The sequence below is a fragment of the Gymnoscopelus braueri genome, assembly GCF_963280865.1.
Source record: "Gymnoscopelus braueri genome assembly, chromosome: 13".
In the NCBI taxonomy this organism is placed as follows: domain Eukaryota; kingdom Metazoa; phylum Chordata; class Actinopteri; order Myctophiformes; family Myctophidae; genus Gymnoscopelus; species Gymnoscopelus braueri.
In genome coordinates, this window is record NC_137615.1 from 45,143,459 (window position 1) to 45,164,612 (window position 21,154).

General features: G+C 46.5%; 1 protein-coding gene across 2 annotated transcripts in view; it reads left to right on the forward strand.

Annotated features, from left to right (window-relative positions):
- prr36b (proline rich 36b) overlaps positions 1 to 15,231 on the forward strand; it is an 88,114-nt gene extending 72,883 nt beyond the window's left edge. The window contains exons 5-13 of one of the 2 annotated variants that reach the window (XM_080446078.1): positions 4,482 to 4,705; positions 5,856 to 6,325; positions 7,131 to 7,235; positions 7,581 to 7,829; positions 8,341 to 8,685; positions 9,387 to 9,680; positions 11,229 to 11,510; positions 12,213 to 12,515; positions 13,332 to 15,231. In XM_080446078.1, the coding sequence (XP_080302204.1) occupies positions 4,482 to 4,705; positions 5,856 to 6,325; positions 7,131 to 7,235; positions 7,581 to 7,829; positions 8,341 to 8,685; positions 9,387 to 9,680; positions 11,229 to 11,510; positions 12,213 to 12,515; positions 13,332 to 13,991 (2,932 nt within the window). In that variant the 3' untranslated portion in view covers positions 13,992 to 15,231. The remainder of the gene's footprint in view (positions 1 to 4,481; positions 4,706 to 5,855; positions 6,326 to 7,130; positions 7,236 to 7,580; positions 7,830 to 8,340; positions 8,686 to 9,386; positions 9,681 to 11,228; positions 11,511 to 12,212; positions 12,516 to 13,331) is intronic. The other variant, XM_080446079.1, reaches the window with a different exon arrangement.
- Positions 15,232 to 21,154: the final 5,923 nt, after the last annotated feature.

Genomic DNA, 21,154 nt, shown 5'->3' on the forward strand with positions numbered 1-21,154 from the left:
ACGCGTTGTGAGCTTGTAGATCTGCAATTTTTTATCGAGAATAGGGATGCAGGGTGTTCAAGGGGTTAACAAAATATGTCATTTTAAGTTTATTTTGATTATCGCCATAATATCGTTAACCGGAAAAAGGTTGAAGACCCCTGCGTTAGACTCATCGGCATGCTTCCGCGCTATGTTCCATTACAGTTTGCACAGTGTGTGTGTGTGTGTGTGTGTGTGTGTGTGTGCGCATGCGTGTGTGTGCGCGCATGCGTGTGTGTGCGCGCAGAATTTGCTGCTTCTTCCCAGGGTGTAGAACCACCCATCTCGCTCTCTTGCACAATGGATGTGCTTTTAACGGTGGGGGGGGGGGGGGGGGGGACGACACCGCCGGCGGTCGCAACCGGGGGATTTGGGCGAGTTATTTCTGTTCTCCTTTCAGAATTAAAGATTAACGTGGTCCCAGAAATCTTCCCTCCCTCCCTCTCTCCCTCCCTCTGCGTGCGTCCCTCCATCACTGCTTGTTCCCGTTATGCCAGCGCTGCTAACACGGATTCTTTATTTAGAAGCGGGTTGGGAGGAGGCAGGCAGCTAGTGTAGTGTAAGTACGAGGGCAGGGGGAGTGATCACAAGGCACGCCCCCCCCCCCCCCCCCTGTCTGTCTGTCTGTCAGGGCCCGCTGCGTGGAGTTTAAATCATTTATTTAATGCTGACGTCTCTATAGGCTAGATTCAAGGCCAGGAGGCCGGCCCACAGTGCTGGTCAGAGTCCGCTGTCAGGAACACAGAGCCCCGCCCCCCGTAGATCAGTCTGGACGATAAAATCATTCTTTTTTTTTTTTGTCATTTTTAAGCAGTGGTGGAAAAAGTACTCGCATGTTTTACTAAAGTAAAAGTATCAATACCGCGATGGAGAAATACTCTGTGACAAGTAAAAGTCTGGAATAAAAAATTAAGTACAAAAGTATTGGTATCAAAATGTACTTAAAGGTAGAAAGTAGAAAGTACTCATTAATGCCGAATGTCCCAGTTTTCAAATGTAAACAAATATAGTAACTAAAGTTGTCAAATAATTGTAGTGGAGTTAAAAGTACAATATTTTCCTCTGAGATGTAGTGGAGTAGAAGTAAAAGTTTTGGAAATTGGAAATACTCAATAAAAGCACAAATACCTCAAAATTGTACTTAAGTACATTACTTGAGTACATGTACTTAGTTACTTTCCACCACTGCATTTTTGACATATTGGCAAATATGCAACAGCGCTGTCACAACGCATCGCAGCGTTGGGAGCTTGTACAGCTATGTTTGACAATTTGACCATAAAAAAAACGATTGATCGATTATTCAGCTGTTTTCCTCTTCAGACATTGTTGTATTTTAGTCCATAGGCTCTGAATATTTCCACAAGCGTGCGGCTGGAGGAACAGAGGGCCTTGACAGCCGATGACGGAAGGGTCCGCTCTCTCTCGCTCTCTCTCTCTCTTCATGGGAGTTTAGGAAACCAAATAAACCAACCAACCCAGCAACCAACCACCCTCTTCCTGCTGTTCTCTGGCTTTACTTGTGTTTACTTCCTCCGGAGTGTGTGTGTGTGTGTGTGTGTGTGTGTGTGTGTGTGTGTGTGTGTGTGTGTGTGTGTGTGTGTGTGTGTGTGTGTGTGTGTGTGTGTGTGTGTGTGTGTGTGTGTGTGTGTGTGTGTGTGTGTGTGTGTGTGTGTAGTGTTTACTTCCTGTGGAGTGTGTATGTGTGTGGTGGAGTGCTTCCCGTGTTCTTCCAGTGACTAGTCATTGAACTGTGTGAGGACGGGGCCTCTCTCTCTCTCTCGTTGACCTGTAGTTCTCAACGTTTTTTTAAGCTCGGGGCCACTAGAATATTTCAAACAATCCTCAAGGTCAAGGACCGCCCCACCCCCCCACGACTATATATCGTCGCTGTCGGGTGGAAATCTTGTTTGTCCAAAACCGTTACTTTTCAGGAAATTGAACGAACATTCTTTGTTTTCACTAATTTAACTTGACATTCTTGTACGACTAAGTAGGGTATTAAGTGACGAAAAACATAAAAAGCTCAAATATGGAGATGCAAGGTTTCTGCCTGACCGCAACGATATCTATATGCATATACTGTAGATCTGTCTTGCTGTCTGTCTGTCGATCTACATCGACAGACAAACTTAAAAATCGCACAAAAACTTGTGCGGACAAAATGTGTGTGTGGTAGATTGTCTCTGTTGTAGCAATGCTGGCAATAACTTTTAGAACGTTGGAACGCCTGTTTATTTCCCTTTTTTAAATGGTGCCCTATTTGTAATCTGTATATCAAACTATGAAGGCGTACCGCAGTCATTTTCATTGTATTCAATAATTTTTCAGTTTTTAGTATAATATTTAACACATCGGGTGCCAAACACGGTCTGGACCGTGTTTTCACAGAGTAGCGCATTGGTGCCGAACACGGTCCAGACCGTGAAATATGTCTTTTTGTTTTTTTCGTTTTTCTCCACACGGGCGGGGCTAGAGCAGCTCTGGGAGTACCCATTGTGATCTTGAGAAGGATAGGCCAGATAGATCACCGGAAACAAAAACATGGCTCCCATCCACTTCCTGTCTATTTCCTTCTTTAAAACACCTATATCTCCGAATCTGTTTCCGGTGGGGAAAACCGGTCATGCGCGATGCGCGATCCCCCCCCATTGTAACTCGCGAGTGAAATGTTATCGTTCCAGGCTGTAGCCAGGGTCATCGCGCAACATGAATGGATGTTTTTTTTTACATGGATTTGCTCCTCGTGGAGTCTAGAGCTTTAAACAGCAAAGCGCAGTCAATGGGGAGAATGCTGGCACCCAACGTAAGTTGTTATGAAAAAATGCTGGCACCCAATGTGTTAATATGAATGATCTTAACCAATTAAAACCAGTAAAGCATCGGTGTCATTTTAGATTTTTGCGTTGGCCATTCAAAAACAGCAGATCTACAAGCTCACAGCGCTCGTGCCACGCTGTGAGCTTGTACATCTGCTATTTTTGAACATTTTTGGAAAATCTTGAAAGTTTGAGAACTGCTGATTTAGAAGGCATTTTGTAGAATCTGCCTCAGGTCTTAATGCGTTTAAACTCAGATTTATACTTATTTGAATGCCGGTGTCAAGCTCACAAGGCGCCGCATCAAGGCGTTTTAACGGTCAATATTTCATTTCAATTCCCCCCCCACACACACATTACACCCAGGTGCAAGAATGTCCACTAGACTAGCATCACCTTCCATTTCATCATAATGGTTCATCTCCCCATATTTAGGGAACATGTCAACTTGACGTGGCGCCTAATTTATACTTAGCTTGAAGATCGGCTCTCCATTATGCGATGGGTTAGGGCTGCAGCCATCGCCATTATTCTATCTATTACTATTTTCATTCGTCAAATAATTGAGAAGCTCCTTTTTAAATATATATTTTGTTCATATATCAATGAATGCATTCTGGAAAATGTGTTGATTCTCTTATAATCGGCTAGTCTTGTTAAAGATTTAAGACCTATTTTATACTTTGTTGGGTTCGCACGAATAGCGAAAATAGACGATGCACAAGCTCATAACATATCTCTTGGCGCGTTGAGCGCTTTATCACCATCAGCAATTTTTGAAAATAGATTTATTTTATTGAAATCGACTACTTTTCAAATGTCCGGCTAAATCGATCGCTTCAATCTTCTCGTGCGCCCGTACGGTTGATTACACATTAAAACCGGGAAAGCATTGGTGTCATTTTAGATCTTAGCGTTGGCTATTAAAAAAAAATTGCAGATCTACAACCTCGTCAGCTCGAGCTTGTAGATCTGCTATTTTTGAACATTTAACACATTGACTGCCAGAATTATTTCAGATTTTTAGCTGTTGCCTGCCAGAGATTTTTCATTGAAAAAAAAAGTACTCAGGAGCCGAGATACAGAATTTTTAAGTTTTAAGTTAACAAGGAAGTGAATAGGAGTCTAAATCTTCGAAAAATCATATCTCCTTGGTCTTTGGGTCAAAAAAAAGAAAAAAAAAGTAATAATAATAATAATTTTTAGATTTGAGTTAAAAAAGCATTATTTTACACTTTTGCTATTCAGGCTCATAGTGCGGCACCGAGTGCCGCGCTATGAGCTTGTAGATCTGCTATTTTTTTTAAATCGTGAGAATGTGTGCAAATCTTTGAATATAATTATATATTTTAAAACGAACTTTTTTTAACTCAAATCTTTGCTTCTGGGGGGTCACTGGAACAACATATTTTGAGATGGGGGGGGGGGGGGTCGGCGGCCAAATACATATCATTTTACGGGGTCCTTGACATGAAAAAGTTTGAGCACCACTGATATAGAAACATACGTTTTTCAGAAAACTGTTGGGATTTAGAAGACATTTGTAGAATCGGGTTCAGGGGTTAATGGGTTCATCCTTCCGCTCTCCAAATGCTCATCATGGCTCATGGTTTGTTCTCTCTCCTTGCCTCCTCTCCTCAGGCCCGCCACCGGCACGGCGGCCTCTCGCCCCGCCTCGGCGTCGGCCCGCCCGGCGAGCGCCAGCGCGCCCAAGAGCTCCGCGGCGCCCGCGACCAAAACCACCCCGAAGACCACCTCCACCTCCACCACCAAGGCTGGCGCCGCCAAAACCGCCTCCACCGCGCCCTCTGCTGGCAAGACTCCGGCATCGCAGGCCAAGACCACCACCACGCCAGTCAAGAAAGGTATAACCGAAACGTCGGCATGTGTCGCAGTGTGACGCATGCTCGTAGACGGTCTATTCTCAGGCTTAAACGTGTTATGTTAACACCGTAAGACAGGGGTCTTGAACAGGGGGTCCGGGACCCCTAGGTGGTCCTCAGAGTTACTACATGGGGGGGGGGGCACCATATCTTTGTGTGATAGGATTTTTTTACATTAACCACTTGAACCCCAGCATCCCTATTCTGAGAAGAACTTCAGCCAAAACTTGCCGATCTACAAGCTCACAACGCCTCGCGCTGCAAGCTTGTAGAAGGGCTATTTTCGGCAAAGATATTTGGTGTAGAGGGAAAAAAGAGCAGACCAAGTACAGGTCAAGTTTACTAAGTATTGAGGGTTTAAGTGGTTAAATGTCTGAAATAAACAAAACTAAAACATGAATTTACTCAACACTGATTATAGTCTATGAAACTATCTATGACATCTAATATCTATGAAAAAGTCTAATCTGCAACACAATTTTATACAATAGCCTATGACTATGTTGTGGGGTGGGGGTCCCTGCTACATATCTCTCTCAGCTAAGGGGTCCTTGGCCTGAAAAACGTTGAAGACGGTGGTGGAAAGTAACTAAGTACATTTACTCAAGTACTGTACTTAAGTACAATTATTTGGTTTTTTTCACTTTACTGGAGTATTTACTGGAGTTTTCAGTACTTTTACTTCTACTCAACTGCATCTCAGAGGCAAATATTGTACTTTTACTCCACTACAATTATTTGAAAACTTTAGTTACTAGTAGTTACTTTGCAGATATAAATTATTATATTATAAAACATACATTAACCACTTTAGCCCTATTTTATACATAGGCTATTAGCAAATAGCCGATCTACAAGCTCACAACGCGTTGCATCGCGACGCAGATCTGCTATTTTCAAACATTTTCGTACTTTTACTTTTCGTGCTTTAAGTATATTTTGATGCCAATATTTTTGTACTTTTACTCAAGTAACATTTTGAACACAGGCCTTTTATTTGCAACAGAGTAGTTTCATATTGTGGTATTGCTACTTTTACTTAACGTAAAATATCTGAGTACTTCTTCCACCACTGGTTGAAGACCCCCGTCATCAGATATAGTGACGATGTTCCGTGTTCCCCCCTCTCTAGACGTCACCAAACCGACCGCCGCGGCAGCCAAGAAGCCCGTCGCGTCTCCCCTCACCCGGCCCACGTCGGCAACAACCAAGACCACCAAACCAGAGACGCCCAAATCGGCACCCCGACCAGACTCTGCCGCCAAAAAGCCAGCAGCAGCGGCCAAGGTGGCTACGGACGCCATCAAAACCCCTTCCCGTCCCAAAACACAAGAGGGCAAGCCCGCCCCCGCCAAGACGCCCGGGTCCAAGCCCGGCGCCACCAAGGCCACCAGCCCCAAGAAGGCGGTGGGCAGCAGCACCCCGACCCCCGTCAAGCGGGCCGCCAAAGCGGCGCCAGCGGACGACGCCGCGGCTAAAGAGGGCGCCGAGAACAAGGAGGTGGTGGCCGCCGCCTTAGCCGCCGCCGCCGCTGTGGCCACCGCGGCGGCGATTATGGCCCGGCCGGGAGAGGCGGAGCAAGAACTCGTCTCGTTCGCCCAGGTAGGCCTGTCACAGTTAGGGTTTAATTAATGATCACAATTCTTTAAGCTAATCGCTAATTGTTTTGCATAATCAGCATTCATTCATTGAATTTGGAATAGCAGATCTGTAAGCTCATAATGCGTCACGATCCGACGAGTTGTGACCTCTGCTATTTCTGCAATTCTGGAAAGTATACATTTCATACTCTATATTTATTAGTTTTATTCAAATAATTGTATTACAATATTATTCAATATGGCCTGTTTTGGCCATAGTACATTCATTATTTTGATTATTGGTGCTGGTCATTGTCATTGTAATTTCTTTAGTTAAGTTATTTGTCATAATCTGCTCTGTGCAATGTTTGTTTACAAAGAACTGAAAGGCGAAACATGTTGTAATATAATGTCCAATGCCAAAAATGAATTGTTGTTATTAGTAGGAAAAAAAAGTTGTCAACTAAAACCGTGGTTCTCAACCTTTTCTGGATCAGGGCCCACTTGAAAATCATGAAAGATTTTTTCGGCCCACTCATCTGACCACTTAACAACACGGAGGCATATGGGTGTTAAGTGGTCAGATGGGGGGTGAGTCATGTGCATTTTCAGAGCATGTTTACTTTAACGACCAATCAGTTGATTATGTTCCAGCTTGGATCAATGGAACACTATAATTCTATACTCTCACCGGCTCTATACACCCGCCCCTCTATACACGAAATCAGGAGCGTTGGGGCAGTCTACAGGTTGAGAACCACTGAACTAAAAAAAAAAAGATGTCATGATGGTGACGGTGCTTTCCGTTTCTCGTCTCCTCCACCCAGGCTGCAGCACCAGAGGCAGCTCCAGAAGAACCCCGCCGGGTCTCCACCCTCCCTCCTCTCTCTGCCCAGCTGGACCTCCTCAGCCTCGGGGAGCCCGCCTCCTCGGTAGGCCCCGCCCTGTCACAATTATTACATAATCGTCTAATCACAATTATTTGAATAATAATTTAAAAAAATCGCAGAAATAGCTGATCTACAAGCTTACAACGCGTCACAAAAATTGTATAAAAAATGTATATGTCCTTAATTTCTTTGCTTATATTGAAGTCATTAGTCATATCTACCCTGTGCATTTTTTTTATTACAAAGCCTAAAAGGCAAACGGAAATCACATTCTTATCCATAAGTTCCAATGTTCCAACGCCAGAAAACACAATTAAATCGATAATCTGCAATTAGTTGTAAATGACAATTAATCGTCAAACTTTAAATTTTTTGCGATGGTGGCAGCCCTACGCCTCGGCGGGCCCTTCCCTGGGAACCACGGTCATGTCTCCTCCCTGCTCCCCGCCGGAGGCCACGTCGCCGGTCAGGGAGAACTCCTCGCCTCTGGCGGACATGATGCGCAACGTACAGCCCGACCCCTGGGCCTTCAGCCAGCCCCCGGCCCCCCTCCTCCAGCCCGCACAGAGCCCCCCCCACGGCCAGGTGAAGATGACCTTCCAACCGCAGCCGAAGGAGGATGAAGATGACCGAGAGGTTAGTTAGGCAAACCTGTTCACGCCAAGGACCCCCGAAATTATATGTATTTGGCCGCGGACCCCCCCCCATCTCAAAATATGTTGTGCCAGGGACCCCCAGAATAGAAGATTTGTTTTAAATAATTCAAAATAATTCAACATTGTTGAGATTTTTTAAATAATTTGAAAAATAGCAGATCTATGGGGGTCTGGTTGCGGTAATCCGTTGCATAATTGTGGCCAGTTGAATGTGGCTTGTTTTTGCCAAAAAGAAACTGAAACGGAGATGGAGCCATTTTCCCACAACGAATAAACGGGAAGTAAACCAGCAGTTTTAAAAAAGAATTACGTCAATGCCGGGTCTGACGTCATTTGACAGGCAAGGCATCATTCATAGGTTAGCGAACAGCGCCATCTAGCGGAAAACCACTGAAAACCCCATATGTCCCAATGCTCAACGCCGAAAAAACACAATTAAATTACGCAATTATTCGTTGCGACAATTTAACCGTCAACCGACATTTCCACAGGCCTACGACGAGGAGGAACGGCTGGAAGAGGAGAAGGAGAGCCTCCTCATGCCCGTGTCCGCGCCTCCGCCTGCGTCGGCCCTGCTGGGAGGAGCCTCCCCGCTGGACGACTTCTCCTTCAAGGCCCCCGTCGTGGAGAAGGCCGAGGAGGAGATCAACGACGACGAAGACGAAGACGACGAGGAAGACAGCGAACAGAGGAGGCTGGGACACCAGCCGCCGGCCATGTTCGGCCACGCCGACGACCTCGACGACCACGCGGCTACGAGGTCCTCCTCAGGCGGATTCGGCGGCCAGGCAGGCTGGCACGCCGACGACCCCATGTCGGCCGCCGCGGACTCGGAGGTAGGATGCCCGATCGCCATTCATTGAGATCATCGTAATTATTTCCGCATTAAAAGTCCAAATCGGTTCCATTCATCTGTGAAAATAGTGGATGTACAAGTTCACAAAGCGTCACTATTCATTTTGAAATGATCAGATTATTAAATGCATGGCCTATGTGGCCATAGTACAGTACATTATTTATTTTGATTATTGATACAGTACCGTATTTATTTTTTATTATTGATACAGTACATTATTTATTTAGATTACTGGTACCAGTCATTATACTTTGTATATTTTAGTTATTTGTCATTATCTATGTCATTTTTATTCCCATGTTCCAACGTTTCAATGCCAAAAAAGGTCGTTAAACCGTTCATCGCAACACTTACAACCCTACAGTATATACATTTCGTCCATTTGAAAATAGCAGATCTACAAGCTCACAATGCGTCGTGATTGTGAGCTTGTAGATCTGCTATTTTCAAAAGATTGGTATACATTTGAAAACTAGTGAAATGGGACATTCTGCATAATGAGTACTTTCTACTTTTGGTACAGTACTTTAAGTTCATTTTGATACCAATACTTTTGCACTTTTACTCACGTACATTTTTAATTCCGGACTTTTACTTGTAACAGAGCACTTCTACGCAGGATTGATACTTTTACTCAAGTAAAACCATTTGAACACTTTTTTTCCCACCGCTTCGTGACAGGCCTACTCGGAGGACGTGAGCAGCAGCGCCAGCAGCCGCCCGCCGGGGGTGTCGGAGGTGAGCAGCACCCAGTACACTGCCTTGCTGGAGGGCACGCAGAGCTCGGACGCCCTGGTGGACTCCAGCCTCCGAGGCTCCGAGGGCGACGGCAACTTCTTGATCTCCCCCAACGTGGAGACCCTGGCCAACGAGGAGGAAGAGGAGGAGGAGGAGGAGCGGGTGGATGACATGGACGTGAGCTCGGAGCGGGCCGAGGACCACCGGCGCCACGCCAAGGCCGTCCAACAACACGAGGTATACATAGCTGCTGCTTTTTCACCTTATGTCTAACCGTATGTACATAGCTTCTACCTTTTGTGCCGCCATACCCCTTGTGCCTAAGCTTTTTAAGATTTTTTTCTATTTTGAAAAACATTTCAAAATGGTTCAAATAGCCGATCTACAAGCTCACAACGTGTCAATGTAGCTATTTAACACATTGACTGCCAAGGATGTAATATTACGTCATCTCGAATCCAACTGCCAAGGATGTAATATTACGTCATCTCGAATCCAACGCGTCACTGCCAAAGACATAATATTACGTCATCATGGTGTAATATTACATCATCATACGCTAGAAGGCGCTCTTCGCCAACCTATGAATGATGCCTTGACTTTGAGAGAAGGCTCCACCCGGAAATTACGTCATCTAAAACATTTTCACCCCGTCCGCTACAATGTTATCCGATTATAAAAACACTTTTATCTCCGATTATTTTTCCCAGATTGTGTTTTTGGTGAAAACGTGCTATATTCAACTGCAGATAATTACAGAATGTAATTATCGGCAGTGTTTCTTTTTCCGGTGGAAAGAGGAGAGACTCGTCTTTCCAACGAGACATTGTTTGTTTACATCCGCGTTGAAAAAAAGATTCTGTGGATCGTCAAAAAGACTCAAAATAAGGTAAAACCGCTGGCAGTGGCGGATGAATTAATTCATTAATACCTGGTAATGAATGTGTTAAAAGGTTTTTCAAAATAGTTTGTAGAATGTTTTGGCTTAACTCTATAAACGCCATTGACTCGAAAACGCGTCAATTACTACTTAATCCACCCACGCCATTGACGCGTTTGACGCGTTGGAATCGCGTTCATTGTTTAATCTCTGATCGCGCTATGCTGCTTAAAATTCAATGTTATTATCGAGTTCCACTTACTTCACCGACATCTGCATCCGGTTTCATGACCTGGGTTCCGTTTCCGGTTTTTGATTTTTTTTTCCCCGGTCATTTTCGTCAAGAATAGGTAAACAAACGGGTTTTCACACGGTATGACAGACAAACGGACAGGTTCTCTTCTATAATCTATGGTCTGGGTGACGATCAGTCATCGCCGTCATCGTAATTTTGAGCGATCAGACGATGTGTGACGACGTCACATCCGTTTTCATGTTTTTCCCTGTCTAATCGCTCAAGAAGGGTAACAGTGACACAAGGAGCTGATCAAGCTATCATGTGCTGCTCTCTAGTGGCGGATTTGTGCTGCGTCTTTAAAAAACAGTCTGATCAATTATTTTCATGAAATTTTTCAAAATATATAAAAAAAAAAAAAACACGAACATTGCTGGCAATGGGGGAGTACTTTATGAAAATACTCTGGCAGTCAAAGAGTTAAGGGGTAAGGCGGCGTGCAAGATGGGGCCCCTTATGTCTAACCTCATGTGCATAGCTGCTACTTTTTGCACCGTATGTCTAACTTAGTTTTTCCTGAAAACTACGAATGATAGAGCTTGCACAAAAAAAATGTACTCCTGTAAACCTGTGATGTGACAATAAAGAGGATTGTGTTTGTGATTGTGAGGATGAGGAGGATGAAGACGTGGAGATGCCCAGTGAGGGCGGGGTGACGGAGAGCGGCCTGGAGAGCTGCGGCAACGTGGAGGAAGAGGACGACTTCAACGAGGACAACGAGCGCCTGGACAACCTGAACCGCCCGGCCCCGCTGCCCGCCATGTTCGGGGCGGTCTCGGCCGCGGCCTGGGGTCAGGTCGGCCCCTTCTCGGACCCCTGGGCTTCCTCTGGAAGCCACCCATCAGACCACGGGGCGTCCGACTCCGAGAAGCCCGCCCGGTCTCCCGCCAAGGTTATTATAGATTTGCATTTTTTTGTTAGTTTTATATTTAAAAATATATATTTATATTTTTGGTAAAACAAAAACAAAAAAGAACCAAGGACGGGTGTTTTCGATGAATCTATCATGGTTAAAATGGAGTTTGAAGTTACAATGGGTTTGTAAAGGCCCGGACCGCTGGCTTTGATTTGTATTTATATTAGGATAAATGTGTGCGACGGAAGTGGGGAGGAGGCTTCACATCCGGTTCATATTCTAATCATGATCAGAGCTTCCGAGTCCCAGACTGTATGACCGGAAACATTTGAAAATTGTGGGAGGCAACAGTCTGGCCACGCGAGACTAAATAAATAAATAAAAAAAAAATGACCCCAATCATGTTTCCTATTCTACCCCGGGTTTGAACCCGTTGTGTCCTGCTCAAGTGCTGACATTTTCACCACTGAGCTATACCCCGGCCTGCTTGCTCTGGGGATAAATTAAATCTGGACCATCAGGTCAAGCTTCGTGTCAGATGATCAGATCCTGTGTCTAGTTGAGACATGACCTTTGACACTATCTACATGTCTCAATAGAAGAGCAGGGAGACCAAATACAACCACCCCAATTGTATTAACATACTCTACCATACAGATTGGACAAAATAAAATTGTATTCATAAAAAAAAACATAAATAGTGCTGCTTTAACTATAATAACCCTGTCCCTCGCCCAGGCCTGGATGGACGGCGGTGCGCCCCAGCAGGAGTCCCACGTGGGGCTCCAATCCGCCCACAAGGACATGGAGAGCGCTGAGGAGGAAGAGGAGGAGGAGCCGGAGCAGGCCCCTGCCGCCCCGCCCCCTGCCCCGCCCACGGCCATGTCCCAGTCCAGCACGCTGAGCGGCGCGGCGCTCGCCGCCCACAGCAGCAGCGAGACCTCCACGCCGGACGAGCTGCGCGACTACGACAGCAGCTCCGGCGTGGAGTCACGCTCCGACAAGCAGCAGACGCCCGTGCCCGCCGCCATGCTCCATCAGGTAGGGTTTGGTCACCGTAATGGACTTTTTACTAAAGGCCGTGAGTGTGTTGTTTTCGCTGCAGAGCAATTCTCCTTAGCATATCGCTGGTACTAAATGTAAAACATTTGTGGTTAGTTTTTCTCTTTGGATCAGGCCTTTAAAAGTAACAAAATTATCTAATTAACTCATCTTGAAATTGACCATTTAAACCATCTAGACTGAGTGTCTCTGTTCTTCAGCTTTCCTCCCTCTGTCTATATCAGGGGTCTTCAACGTTTTCAGGCCAAGGACCCCCTAGCTGAGAGAGAGATGAAGCAGGGACGCCCTCTATACTGTATAAAATTGTGTTTCAGATTAAACTTTTTTTGTTTACTTGGTCTGCTCTCTTTTCCCTCTACACCTATTACCTCTTTGCCACGAGGCGTTGTGAGCTTGTAGATCTGCTATTTTTGGCTAAAGTTCACCTCAGAAAAGGGATTCAGGGGGTTAATGTAAAAATAAATAATCATATCACACAAAGATTTGGCGGACACCCTGTAGTAACTCTAAGGACCCCCTAGGGGTCCCGGACCCCCTATTGAAGACCCCTGGTCTACACCATATCTCTTCACCAAAAATAGCTGATCTAGTACAAGCTTGTAGATCAGCTATTTAGTTTAATGTTCCCTCCAGAACATAGATGTCAGGGTTAAAGTGGTTGAGTAAAGTGAATTAAGATACTAGCAAGCAAGGTATGGATAGTATCGATATTTTGTGAAACGAGTATCGACATGGATTGAAACATTCAGTATGGATACGTGTTGAAACGTGTTGTATTTGTGACCCCTTCCCCAGCAGGACATGGACCAGGACCTGGGCATCCACCTGGAGAAGGGCGACGGGGAGGAGGAGGAAGCCGAGACCCTCCCCGCCGACGAGGTCCCGGGAGCGGGGGGACCCCCGACCGCCCCGGCCTCCGCCCCCTCCTCTGCGTCCACCTCGGGCGACGAGGCCAGCGACACGGAGGGCGAGATGCAGATCAACGACCCCGACGATCTGCCCATGACGGCGGGCGACCACGACCGCCATCACCACCAGCAGCACGCCGCCGGCTTCGACAGCCCGCCGCCCCCCGGCGGCCTGCCCGCCCTGGACGAGGACGAGGAGGGCTTCGACTGCACCACCACCACCACGTCCAACTCCAACGCCCACTCAACCGCCGAGAGCGCCAAGAGCCCCGGCATCTTCTCCCTGGAGAACGAGGAGGCGGAGGACCCCTCCCTCATCAAGACCGCCGCCGCCGCCGCCGGCCTGGACGACGACCGCAACCACTACATGCTGGGGGGCGAGATGGCCGACGACCTGGAGGACGTCGACCCCCTGGAGCCCGGTGGCCGCTTCGGAGGCCCCCACCAGCAGCACCCCGCCCCCGGCGAGGAGCCTCGCGACGGCCAGGCGCCCTACTACTCTGCCATATGCGATAAAACTGATAGCTTTCTGGCAGGTAACGTATAAATAAGCCCCTCCCACAACAACCCCACCCACCCACCAACCAACCCGGAATGCACCTTTTACCCCCCCCCCCCCCAGAAACAACCCCTCTCCCCCCTCGTTACTTGTCGTCGTTCGTTTTCTCTCCGGTTGGGTTAGATAAAGAAGACAAAATAAAGTAAACAAAAAAAAGGAAAAAAAAGAGTGGGGGGTTGGGGCGAGAATGTAGGCGAGGATTTTAGAAAGGAGGAGAAAAAAAGGAACAAGGAGATGAATGGAAGAAAGGAAAAAAAAGACTGTAGCGATTTTCAAATGAAGCCTCCCTCTTTCATACTATTATTATTATGGTCATGGTTCTGAGTGTTCGGCTTATTATTGCCCGATTTATTCTCCAAGTCGCGTGCCGGGGACGCGCACCAAAGGTAGCAGATCTACAAGCTCAGAAAGCGTTTGGTTTTGACACATTCTGAGCTTCTAGATCGGCTATTTTAAGGCGCGCGACACCGGACTGCGCGACTGAGTCCAAGTCGGGCCTTAAACTCCTTTATGTACAATAGCTACTACCATTTTCTATTAGAATGTTCTTTTTACGTAACACTGCTTATTGTCACCCCACTCCGACTGCCCCTCCCCCACCCCCCCACCCCCCCGACTGGGGTGTTGTTTGACTGACTGATTGGTCCAATGTGACTGAACTTTTAAAAGTGAAAGGAGAGGAGAAACAAAAAAACAACATGGATGGAATGAAACGGACTACCTGCCTGTATTTATCCTACTGTTTGTACCGAACAACTGTCAATTTGTTTTTTGTTTTTTTTTGTATTTGCCTGTTTGTTGTTTAGTTTTGTTTTGGTCGAAACCTGTTCCTCCCTACCCGGTGTGTGTGTGTGTGTGTGTGTGTGTACACACACACACACACACACACACACACACACACACTTACACACACACTAGACTTTACTGTAGCCCAGCTTTGTTTTTTCTTTGTATAATTTTTTTCTTACAGTTAGTGTTCTTGTTCTACGACTTTAACCGTTCATAGCTACATGTATTAAAATAATAAAGGCTAGATATTTAACACGGCTTCCCCCTTTCTCTCACCGTGTTTTTTTCTGAAGTAGGTTACGGGGAGGGGGAGGGGGGGGGTTTGGATGGGGTCGCTTAGCGTAAGCTCCGTGCCGTCTTAACGTGTTCTTCAAAGAGGTTGTAGATGAGGTGTAGTTAATCATATGGCATATGCATACATATAACCCCCCCCCACACACACACACCCACGCGCTCATGTACGGTATCGGCTGATTTATACTGGAGTTGCGCGCAGGTGTCGCGTGCCGCAAATAAGCCAAGCCGCAAGCCTCACAATTAAACCATTAATGCCTGAGGTTCTGATTCTGCAAAATGTCTTCTAAATCCTAACGGTTTTCTGAAAAACGTATGTTTCTATATCAGTGGTTTTCAAACGTTTTCATGTCAAGGACCCCCAACATGATATGAATTTAGCCGCGGACCCCCATCTCAAAATATTTTGTTCCAGGGACCCCCAGAAGCAAAGATTCGAGTTAAAAATGTTCGCTTTAAAACAATATATAGGCTATTCAAAGATTTGCACACATTTTCACGATTTAAAAAAAATAGCAGATCTACAAGCTCGTAGTGCGGCACTCGGTGCCGTGCTACGAGCTTGTAGATCTGTTATTTTTAAATAGCCAAAGTGTAAAATAATGCTTTTTAGCTCAAATGAAAAAGTGACACAGATGCGTCCCAGGTCTTAAAGGAGAATTTTGGACTAAAGTTTTCTTACCTTTTCTATGACGTTATATCTTAGGATAAATGGTACAGTAGAAAAATTTCTTAACTCCACCCCTGAGCTGCCACAGCTTAAAAGGTGCGCGGATAGGCCTTAGGTTAGATCACAGTGTTTTGTCACTATGAACGTCAGATCTAAAAAAAAAAAAAAAAAAAGCTATTAAAATATGTGATCTAACCTAAGGCCTATCCGCGCACCTTTTAAGCTGTGGCGGCTCAGGGGTGGAGTTATGAAATTTTTCTACTGTACCATTCATCCTAAGATATCATAACGTCATAGAAAAGGTAAGAAAACTTTAGTCCAAAATTCTCCTTTAATGGGTTAAGACCACAATGCAAAGCCAAGTCTTCATGCAGCTCGGCTAAAAATGTGCCGCGCGCGACGCCGGCTCGAGACTAAAGTACTAACTTCCGGCTTGTGTGTTTCCGAGGCGTTTTGTTTCGTTGTTTTTTTTTTACGGTGATTTAACAGTTAAACGCCTCAGCTAGTTGCTCATTCGTGCTTTTTGGCAAAACGAGACTAGACCATTGTTCGAGAAGAAACCACCTCCGCATCGTATCTCCCCCAACCCACACACATACCCTGCATCTGCATCTTTTAGAGTTAACCCTCGCCACAGCATAGAGGGGGGGGGGGGTGGTGTCCGTCTGGACCAAGTATCTTGCATGTTTGACTAACTGAAAAGGAAAAAAAGACAAAAAAAATTGTACTATCTGATGGAAGTTTGGACCAGCTTTACACTAGAGATGTTTGATGATAAATGAATGGTTCTTCTCACTAACTAGGGGTTTATTATTTTTTTTCAAAATTCCATTAAAACATCATTGCAAGGCATTCCGTTCCTGTTTCTTCTTTCCCCGTCTGGACTTTCAAGGGGGGCCATGTCTGTACACAGAACCAGTTTTTTTTAAGGGATTTATTTTCCTAAAAAATAGCAGTAAAAGTACAAGCTCTCAGCGCGGCACAAAGTAACGCGCTGTGAGCTTCTATATCTGCTATTTTTGAATCGCCAACGCAAAAAATCTAAAATGACACCGATGCTTTCCCGATTTTGATGGGTTAAAAATTCTGAGATTCTTAAAAAAAAAACCTGCATTGCAGAAACCAATGCTGCAAAGGACGGAGGGCGGTTATTCCTAATCTGGGCGGAGGAATTCAGTCCTGTGTGGTAAAGGCATGTCCAAAAAAAGAAAGAAAGAAAGACGGTGGGTGTAGCTTCGTCACCGGTGGCCTTTGCCGACAGTTCAAGCCCATATAATGTATTGAAATGTATCCATACAATTGTTGGTGGAGATAGGCGGTCCTATCTCCACAAAAAGTTTTTAAAAAAATGTACTCGGGGCACTCTGGCCTAAAAAGAAACGGCAGACACAGAGCGCTAGAAACCCATGCCGCTGGGGAGAAGAGCGCTCCTAGGAGCTCCTTTCTGCCATAGAAATGCATGGCAGAAACGTGCTGGCAGCTCAAAAAAACACGTTATGTGGACATGACCCCCTAAAGCATGCCTGGAACTCTTGTCCTGTTGTTGTCTTTGAGTCCCCAGTTGTGTGTATTGTCACTTCTGTGCCACAAAGTTCCCATGACGTAATAGGCTACTCCCACTTTGTGCCGCCTCATCACCATGGAAACGGGCCCTAAACATCAAGTGAATACAACGTGGTGGAATGGTGTTTACACTAAATGGAATTTTGGTTTGATAAAAACAAAAAGTGGTATCTCCGTACCCTTTTTCTCCACACAGTGAGGTCCTCTGTGTTAATGAACCCAACCCACTTGTAACTCAGAGTGCACACATGCAAATGTGGTTGCATTTGTACATTCTGAGTTAAATGAACATGCAGCATGCATATGTCTCTCTCTCTGACCTTTTTGGATAAAGCACTGACCGTGCAACAGCACGTGCACAGCAGCACCTCCTGGGTTAGACTAAAGGTCCTTACGCACTGGGAGCGTTTTGTGTCATGTGATTACTTCACATTAGTTTAATTAACGTTAATGTAAACCGATGTTTGTGTCATGAACACATCTGCACAGAACGTGAATGTGACCAGGCGATAAAGTGACGTCATTCCAAACGAGGTCAATTGTTGACCGCGAATAACTGCATCAATCAACCTTATATGAATGAGGCGTCACCAAATGAATAGTTTGATATAAAATATGTGCGATGGATTTTCGCATCGTTTATTTGTCACGTTCCTGGTGTGTAAGGACCTGACGTGTCCAAAAAGCAAGACAAATAATGTCCTTGCACTTACAATTACCAAGTCAAGTCAATAGCAATTTCTTTGACCAACAGCTTGCTCGAAATGCCTGCTTGCATCCTCCTTAGTGTAGTGAACCCTCTTCATACATTGTCTCTCACAGACACACACACACACACACACACACACACACTCACGACTAAATATGTTATAATATGTTATGGTATTATAATTCTAAACCTGGTATACTTATGTTAACCTATTAGCTTGCTGTTGCACAGTACATAACAGCAGAAATCGCAGATTGAGGCTTTGTTATGAAATGTCCACAACCTTTGGGTTTTTAATGGAAGATGCTTCTGAACATCCATTAACAATGTAGGCAGTGGAACATGTATTCTATTGCTAGTTTGACCCATTCCAATAGCCTTTCATTTAAAAGCAAGGATCCATCTTTAATCCATGCAAGACAGACATTCCAGGACATCCTCCCCAAAACCTGTGAATGAGGACTTGAATGTTAACCACATGAACCCTAGCATCCCTATTCTGGGTCAAACATTGGGCGAAAATGGCCTATAGGCTATCTATAAGCTCACAACGCATTTGGTGTAGAGGGAAAAAATACATTGACCCCTGGGGGACCCCATGTCAAGTACAGTATGTAGGGTTTAAGTGGCTACAAGTTCAAGAAACTTCACTTCCTCCAGTTTCTGTCTCTGAAGGCCTTCTCTTCCTGTGTGACCTGCCTGCTCCCACTCATTCTATAAATAAACCCTCTGGGCCTCATTCACATCCCATCTGAGATGCCAAAGTTTGGCATTTTGGTTATATCGACCCATTAAGACCCGAGGCCAAGTCTACAAATGTCTTCTAAATCTAAAACAGTTTAAGGAAAAACGTATGTCTTTATCAGTGGTGCTCAAACCTTTTCATGTCAACTGGCCGTGCAACATCCCCTCTGAGATACCAAAGTGTGGTGCTTTGACAAACGGTAAAATAAGACATTAATATAGCGGCTCTTCTGTAGAGAAGGAATACTGTATATTTGGGTTGAGCAGGAACAGCTTTCAGATGTTTCTCTTGGCTTTGAGCACTAGAGAGCCTCTAAAGAAGGATGCAGTATTTGGTGTGAGGTAATATCTCCATCTACAGTTGTGAACTGAATGGAGGCTCTCGTCTATTCATTTAAATACAACACCCCCACGTTGTTCTGTTGATTACTGTATTGTATTTTAATTATGAGAACAGTATACAATGTTAAATTAGTTGACATTTCTATGAACTCTCATGAAATTTGGCATTAAACCCAAGTAAATCACATTCAGATTAGCAGCAATTAAGCCTGTGTCAGGCCACTGAGACATGTAATGGAGAAATTAGTCTCATATCCAGGCAAGGCACTTCTCATTTTGGACCAAGCCTAATTTCTCTTGACACTCCTCTTGAGAGTACGGATCTATGGCCAGCATTATTAGGGTAAATCGGCACGCTATTACATTGCGGTGCACTATGAGGCTATCCCTTACAGTGACATGCCACAGCATCGATGAAGGCAGGCTTACTGCCACCACACTCGTCTGGCCATGAATTAAGAGCAACCTATCGTACTCCAAGGCCTTGTTACCGTGACCGTAAGAGTCGGGTTGAGTTACGTAACAGATCAATGGAAAAGGGGTCTACTGGAGAGGCAAGGAACGGAGTTCCGCTGTAATTGTAATAACGAGAGGTCCCGTAAAGGAGCACGTTTGTGTACTCTCGCATGACAAAAACTGAGCACCTTTGTGTTCTCACACGAAGTCTTGTAGGTAACTTTTGGACCATGTTGAATGCCAGAGAAGCAGGCCACAGAGTCTGCATGTGACGCCCAGCAAGTGGTAATCTGTGCTCTCCACCATAGCACCATTCACTGTGTCCAACAGTCTACAGTTCCTGTGTCATGGATGCCAATTTATTTCACCTCCCCTGTTTTTTGTATTTAATTATGATTTTTTTGATGCCCTTGTCCAGTTATGATCCTTTGTGTCATAACAGTGATCTGTTATGAACCTTTCTTCCCCGGACCTCGTGTGGCTGTCCTCCCCGTTGTGTTGGATGCATGCCTCCTCTAACGGACACACACACACACACACCAAGTGACCATCACTATCTGACAGGACGCCAGGACGCCCCGTCTGATGAAGACAAAAATAATCACACGGACTCTCCGGAAGACGTCCGGAACCGGAATCGCCCGCCGTCGTCCGCCGTCGTCCCCATAGCCAACGGCCACTACCTGGCGCTGGTCCCGGGCAACCGGAGGCCCATCGACCCCGCCGTCGCCGCCCAGTTCGCCGAGACCCCTCCTCCTGCTCCTCAGACGGCCTCTCCTCCTCCCGCGAGGGAGGGACGGGCCGGCGGGGACGGCGGCGACGCGCCGGCGACGCCACACCGGGAGCGGCAAGAGCAGGAGAGGCAGAAGCTGCAGTGGCTGGAGGAGGAGCGGCGGGTGCACAAGCAGCTGGAGAGGCAGCGGCAGGAGCTGCTGCAGCTCCGCCTGCAGGAGCAGCACCAGGACCAGCGTCAGGACCAGCATCAGGACCAGCATCAGGACCAGCAGCAGCGCAGGATGGTCCTCCAGTGGCAGCTGGAGCTGGAGCACCAGTACCGCCTGCAGCAGAAGCACCTCCAGCAGCAGCAGCAGCAGGTCAGGAGGAGCCCCTCGGGAGTCATGCTGTCGCCCTCCTCGGGGCTGTGCACCATCTACGAGGCCATGGAGGTCAGCGAGGAGGAGGAACGGCAGGAGGAGGAGGAGGAGGACCGCCGCGAGGGCAGGATGAGGGCGGATGGGGAAGAAGGGACGGAGGAGGCCACCCGCGCGGGGGAGCGCCGCCCGGCGCCGCCTCAGGACCTGGACTGGAGCCAGAAGGTGGACCTGGTGCAGCAGCTCATCAACCAGACCCTGCTGCTGTCCAAGGGAGGGGATGCGGGGGGCGGCGGCGGCGGCTGCGGCGGCTGCTGCCCGCCGCTCCTGCTGCTCCCCGTGGGCACCGGCGGCACCCTGAGCCCCCTGGAGAGCAGCATGTGGCCCAGGCTACTGCCGCAGTTCAGCCCCGGCACCTCCTCCTCCTCCTCCTCGGCCACGGTCACCTCGGTCAGCTGCTACTCGCCGGACAGCCAGGGCGGCAGCACCCCCC